Source organism: Vicia villosa, linkage group LG7 (genome assembly GCF_029867415.1).
Source record: "Vicia villosa cultivar HV-30 ecotype Madison, WI linkage group LG7, Vvil1.0, whole genome shotgun sequence".
Lineage (NCBI taxonomy): Eukaryota > Viridiplantae > Streptophyta > Magnoliopsida > Fabales > Fabaceae > Vicia > Vicia villosa.
This window is the reverse complement of record NC_081186.1, coordinates 99,429,830-99,437,067: the sequence shown is the minus strand read 5'-3', so window position 1 is coordinate 99,437,067 and position 7,238 is coordinate 99,429,830. Positions and strand designations below refer to the sequence as shown.

The window sequence follows — 7,238 nt, the reverse complement described above, 5'->3', positions numbered from 1 at the left end:
AACCGAAAAATAATGGTCACTAAATCGGTCACTAAACGTTTTAGTGACCGATTTTTAAGCATTTTCGGTCTCTAATTCGGTCACTAAAAGCGAATTTTCTAGTAGTGAACCAAGACGAGCTTATGAACCGAAACAATAACTTAGAATATAAATCCTCAAACCAAATCTTTTAAAGGGTTTAGCTTTTAACTCAAACAGACACTCCAATATAGATAAATTAGTCAACCCAGATAAAAATATTCCTTGGTGAATTTACAATAATTCTCTTTCCATAATACAAAAATGCCTCACTAAACAAAAGGACTTTCTTAAAGCGATACGACTAAAATAATGTGAGATAAAGTTGAAAATATTTTTAGAGAGAGGAGTCGGATAGAATACTCACATTTATGGATGGGAAATTGTGAAGAGAAGAGCCTAAATTGATAGGTTAGAGGTTGGCACAAAAATGAAATTTTCCATAGGCCAAAATTAATGTGCCAATCGAGTGGCACCTTACTCCAATCTATTGGACATGATAAAGATAAACGATTATGAAAGTTTAAAAAGAAAGAAAAGATACACATACGTTTTCGTTGATTAATACTCTTTCCCAAAAATGTTAAGACGAATTTTGCACTAACCTATTTAATTGTGTATGAGTGTCAATCAATTAGACAATACAATTTTTGTCCAAAATCATTCAGATAGTTCCTGACTCAACTAGCACGACTCCAAAATTTTTGTAGGAATATTTTCTTAAGAAATACATACTTAAAAACTTGATTTAGTATGTGTGTTTGTGTGTATCTATGATTTATTCGTAAAACTTTACAAAAAAAGCCTTTGTGTTTTTACAAATAATGTTCACTTAGACGCGACAGAGCGAACTTTCACACTTCCTCTCTTTCACATTTTGAAGCTTCAAGAATTATCGAGTAAGCCAATCATATAGACACTTTCTTGAATCTTCTTGGAGTTGAGGCTTGAGATTTAATCTAATTGAATACCATCATCAGAGGATGTTTGCAGTAGGGATGGCAAAAATATCCATACCCGCAGATATCCGCAGATAAAATCCGTCACGGGTACGGGACGGATAATTTAAAAGATATCCGCTAATAAAATAAATAGATATTTAAATACACGTTTATTAATGGATATGAATACGAGTTTAATGGTATCCATACCCGCGGATATCCGTATCCGTTAATAAATTATAAAAAGTATTTAAATATTATTAGTTTATTATATTATATCTTTTCATCTTCTAAAAAACTAGAAAATTAGTCTCCTTTATATTCTATACAAATTTTATTGGTCATTTCATATTCAAACTTCTTCTATACTCCATACCTCACTTCAACAATTCCACTGTCCAACCAATCAATACCGTTTTTTTTTTCCGTCCAACCAGTGTCATCCTTTCACGTCTAATTTTATTCTAATATAAAATATAGTTTAATACAAAATATTATTAATATTTATATAAATAGACCGCATTATAGATTTAAAAACATAAATGGATCCTTTTTAAACCTTTATCTTTTTATTACAAGTGGTTTATATTTTATGATAAAAAAAAAAATTTCCTCTTAAAGCTTCTTCTTTTTAAACCTAATAGTTGAAAAAAATCCAATATAAAAACAATGATAAGTACAATTATTTTAATGAATAAATAATCAATTCAATTAAAAAATAATTTTCTTTTTAAACCTTTTTCATTTTACTAACGTTGGTTTATACATTTATGATTAAAAAAAATACTTTTCCTTTTAAACCTTTTTCGTTTAATACCTAATAGTTGGAAAAAAATTCAATAAAAAATCTATAATAAGTACAATTATTTTGTTGAATAAATAATTAATTCAATTCAAAGAATCATTTTCTTTTAAATATTTTTCCTTTTTACTAACATTTTTTTATACTTTATGATAAAAAATGATTTTCCATTTAAACTTTTTTGTTTTTAAACCTAATACTTGTAAAAAAAATCCAATAAAAAACCTATAATAAGTAAAATTATTTTGATGAATAAATAATTAATTCATTTTAAAACATAATTTTCCTTTTGAATAGATTTCCTTTTAAACCTTTTTAATTTTATTAAAATTTGTATATTCTTTATGATAAAATAATAGTTTTCCTTTTAAACCTAATAGTTGTAAAAAGAAAATTAATAAAAAATTTATAATAAGTAAAAAAAATTGATGAATAAATAATTAATTCAATTAAAAAAGTCAAAACAATTTTAAATTTTGAGTAGGAATTATATTTATTTTCGTCCAAAAGTTATTAACTTTCTAAATTTTATTATAGAATTTTGTGGAACCCAATTTTATTATTATAATAATACTAATTGAAGAAGAAGACAAATAAAGAAAGGGATTTAAGAGAGGTTTTCACACAAGAAATAAAAAACGTACGAAAGAATATAAATGAGAGTAAACAATAATCATGAACACTAATTGAAATTTCTCTAACAACTTTTGGCTGAGTGAATAGAAAAAATGGAATGCAAGAGTTGGATTCATGTGGCAGCTGACGAAAGAAATGCTTATGATACTTCAAGAAAGAGAGGCTTTGATGAATTATGCAATCAATCTATTAAAAGGAAATTCAGTAAGCCAAAAGTTGATCAAGAGAAACAATTAAAATCCTCAAATACAACCGTTGATTCTGTTTCTTTAATTGATTTTTTCACACATGATCAAATAATACAACATATTAATAGTCTCAGAAAGGAACCTCTTCAGGTTAGTACACCACCTTCTAGTGTTTTCAATTCTTGTTATATGTTATGTCATGAATTGACTATCCTAAAAGGTTAAGCTATTTTGTAAAAGCTCATGAGAACAATAATTCTTTTTATCATGAAATTCTATTTACATTTGTCAATTTCTTCAATTTTTATTAATTTTTTACTAGCCATATAAAAGTCAAAAATTCGTTTAACACAGATTACAATGGAAGATGAAACGAGAATTGATGCAAACACATGCCAATTATGTGAAAGCAAAAATCTTTACTTTGCACCTGTACCTATTTTTTGTATATGTTGTGGCCACTCCATCGGCAGGAGAAAAACATATTTCTGTAGAAAAGATGAGGAATTTGATGCAGAGCGTTGCTTTTGCTCCTTTTGTTATAATACATCTAAAGGCGAGTGCATCACATTCAACATGACATTTGTTTTTAAGACAAATCTTAAAAAACAGACAAATGATGATATACTTGAAGAACCGGTATGCTGTAATAACTATTATTCTCTCTGTTTAATATTATAAGCAAATTTCACCTTTTTATATTCATTCCATAATTAATGAATCTAGTTTATATATAAATTAGATACATTAATTATTGAATGAATCTAAAAAAAAACTGAAATTTACTTATAATATAGTATACTATAATTCATCTTTATATTGAAAAACATAAACTAACTTTTAATAATGATTATTTCTTCTAGTGGGTTGAATGCAATAAATGCAAAAGATGGCAGCATCAAGTATGTGCACTCTACAACAACAAAAAAGATCTGGATAGTAGTGCTAATTATATATGTGCTATATGCCGCTTAAAAGAAATTGAAAATGGAGTGCATGTTCCCTTACAAGAGGCTATTGTTTATGGTGCTAAGGACTTACCAAGTACCATGCTTAGTGACCACTTAGAGAAAAGACTTTTTAAGCGTCTCATGGAAGTGAGAGTAGATGGAGAAAAAGTTGAAGGAAATGGAAGTCTTGATAAGGTAATACAGAGAAATCAATTGAAAGTAAATTGAAAATAGTAGTAAAATAGTTTTTTTTTTCATGTTATTTATATTATTGATCTTTTAAAGCAAATGTAAGTTGATTTAAAACTAAAGAATATTTTCTTATTTGTGATGAGTTACTGCAAAACTGTAGGTTTTAGCAACAGAAAGCATTTCTATTAGAGAAGTGTTATCTTTCAACAAACAATTGAAAGTGGAGAAGTCGTTTCTTGACATCATACCAGAAAAGAATTATCCGACTGAATTCTCGTATAGATCAAGAGTAAGTTCATTTATTTATATATGAAGAAATAAATATACGTCTAAGAGATTTAATAAAAGTTTCATTGGTTTCAGGTAATATTTCTGTTTCAGAAGATTAATGGAGCAGATATATGCATTTTTGGACTATACGTCCAGGAGTATGGCTCTAAATGTGGCAATCCGAATCAGCATTGTGTGTACATTTCATATCTTGATTCTGTCAAGTATTTTAGGCCCGAAAGAGTGATTGTGGAAGGAGGAGCACTTCGGACCTTCATTTACCATGAGATATTGGTATTTTTTATTTTAAACTTTACTTCCAGGCCAATAAAAATTATAAAGTTGAATACTAAATCCTTCCCATTTTTTGTTTGTGTTTTTTTTTCTATTATCAGATTGGATATCTTGATAATTGTAAGAAAAGGGGTTTTTCAACTTGCTACATATGGTCATGTCCTCCTTCAAAAGGAAATGATTATATATTATATCGTCATCCTAAAGAGCAAAAGACTCCAAGCAATTATAAGTTACGCTCTTGGTCAGTCTTTCTTTTTACTTATGAGTATATGTTGAGTTTTTATGAGAATTTGAAAGTAGTGTCATGTCACCATAGAATATTTATATTGCTTGTTTATGCAGGTATCTTTCAATGCTAAAAAAGGCTACTGAAGAAAAAATTGTTGTCAGTTTAACTAATATATATGATCATTTCTTTGTTCCTACTGAAAAGGGAGGCTCCAAAGTAACAATTTCTCGTTTGCCATACTTTGATGGAGATTTTTGGTGTGGTTCTGCTATGGAAAAAGCGAGGACTATTGAAAAAGAGAGTGGAGGAGACTATGAAAATATGTTGAAAAAAGAAGTGTCAACAAGAGTTTTGAAGACTATGGGACATGTTAATCCTTCGAAAGATGCTGCTAAAGACATTCTAGTGATGCAAAAAGTATGTCTCCCTTCTCTTTTACTTTCTTCTCGTTTGATTTATTTGTTTGGTATTCTACATTTAGAAAAAGTATAAAATGTCATTATGTGGATTATATTCTCCAAATTTAATTGATAGTGTTTAAATTTCTTACTCTATCAATCAATTACAATTGTTGAATTATTAAAAATATTTTACTTAGACATATCTAGCTTAAAAGTAATATAAATAATTAATTTTGATTGGTTAATAGTCTAAAATCTTTTGCACTAGCATTACATCAAAATTATTCTCATATTCTTTTATAATAGATTGAACAAAAAGTTGCAATATTCTTATTTTATAGTTCAGCTTAAATTATTCATATAATATGTGTAATTTTATTTTATCTTATCTTTATTCCTTTTTTTCATTAGCTAGGGCAAGATATATTACACACCAGAAAAAATTTCATTATAGCTCATTTACAAAATTCATGCACGCACTGCTTTGAAGTGATAATGTCTGGGAAACGGTGGTTTTGCACTAAATGCAAGAACTTTCAGGAGTGTGAAAGGTATGATAACTTAAATACATATTTCAATTGTTCCCCCTTCTATTTTAAAATGAATGTATTGGCTTTGTGTTGAATTCAATAAAAAAGAGTTTTGTCTTTGAATTTAATATCAATATATTACAGATGTCATAGTTCAAATGAACACACCTTAAAGAACGGCGAAGTGCATCGACTTTGTGAGGTAACAACCTAACTAAACCTAAAGCTTCAATTTAATTTTGTCACCATTAGTATGATCATGCAAATTTCTTATTTATCTGTCGTTTTTAGGCCGTTGTTGATGTTATCCCTTCCAACACTAAGCATGATGATACTATCAATGAGAATGAAGTATTTAAAGATAGAAACAACTTTTTGAGCTTCTGCCAGAAGTATCAGCTTCAGTTTGACACACTCCGACATGCCAAGTATTCCTCAATGATGATCCTCTACTATCTAAGCAATCCTAGTCCTATAACTTTTGGAAAATGTTGTAGTATTTGTTGGGCACACAATGTGTTCCAAAAGTGGTGGAAATGTGAGGTTTGTCCAGATTGTACCATTTGCTCTGCATGCTATAAGGATAGAGGTGACGATTGCCATGAACATAAGTTGACTCAAAATGAACACAAATCAACTCAAATTGAAGACAAGCTAGCTGAAAATAATTCAACACCACAATCTGTGTATCAAGAGTCTAATGGGAAAATGGTATGAACTTAATTCTTTGGATTTATTGTTTTTATTACTTGTTTGTTCTATATTATTGATCATACTTTCCACACAAATATTGAAACAGAAGAAATTTTTGAAATATGTATTATACTTAGTGCAATATATTTTAATAATTATGGGTTAAATGTGTTTTTTAATTATGGGTTAGTTATGTTTTTAATCCCTCTAAATATTGGCTATTTAACTTTTAGTCTTCAAAATTTTTTTTTCAAAGAATCGTCCTCCTAATATTGACTGTCCACATTTTTTATCCCTGATGTTAAATTTGTCTAACGGAATATGAAGATGCGAGAAAATTGGCTTAATTTTGAAATTTTGCAGTTACAATAATGGCCAGAGTGGAATTTACTAGGTTAAACTATTTTTTATTGCATTATAAACTTCACTTAAATTTTATTCCTAATTTCTAATTGTCTTTTTCTGAAATGTTAAAATGCAAAATACCACCATAAATTTCTCTCTCAACTCCTCGCTGATATAATTCAAAGCTTGCATTGATAACGTCACATTAAAAGCTTTTTTTTATAGTTTAAAGGTTATCTTCGTTTCTCTTCTTATAAATACAATGTAGACTAATTTCATGTGGTTTAAGCGCATTCATATTCAGTAAACAATATTTTCGGAGGTTTGCTTTACATTGTTGGAGGTTTCTGCGTGCAAAGTGAAAGAAAATTTAAAGAAGATAGAGACTTAGGGTAAACAGATCGGGGAAAATGACACATATGTTTTAATAATTATTCCAAAGAAGAACAAAATAAGTTTTAAAAAACATATTCCAGTGTAAATTTATTTCATCCAATTAAATCTACCCTAGTCATAACTTAAACTGGGAACATTGCATACAATTTGTCAATTGTCCTAATCATGTCATATTCCGTTAGACAGATTTAACGCCAAGTACCAAAAGTGTGGATAATAAATAATAGGAGAACGATACTTTGAAGAATTTTTTTTAGGACTAAAAGTGAAATAGTTAATATTTAGAGAGACTAACAACATATTTAACTCTTTAATTATTATATTTCAATAATTATTACATAGGCATATAT

General features: G+C 28.2%; 1 protein-coding gene across 1 annotated transcript; it reads left to right on the top strand.

Annotated features, from left to right (window-relative positions):
- Positions 1-2,489: 2,489 nt before the first annotated feature.
- Positions 2,490-6,171, top strand: LOC131619816 (histone acetyltransferase HAC12-like). Its single transcript, XM_058890870.1, has 11 exons — positions 2,490-2,735; positions 2,940-3,224; positions 3,449-3,730; positions 3,888-4,016; positions 4,091-4,291; positions 4,393-4,535; positions 4,637-4,940; positions 5,336-5,475; positions 5,599-5,656; positions 5,746-5,930; positions 6,066-6,171. Exons 1-11 carry the CDS (start codon positions 2,490-2,492, stop codon positions 6,169-6,171), a joined length of 2,079 nt encoding a protein of 692 aa, XP_058746853.1.
- The last annotated feature ends 1,067 nt before the right edge of the window (positions 6,172-7,238 follow it).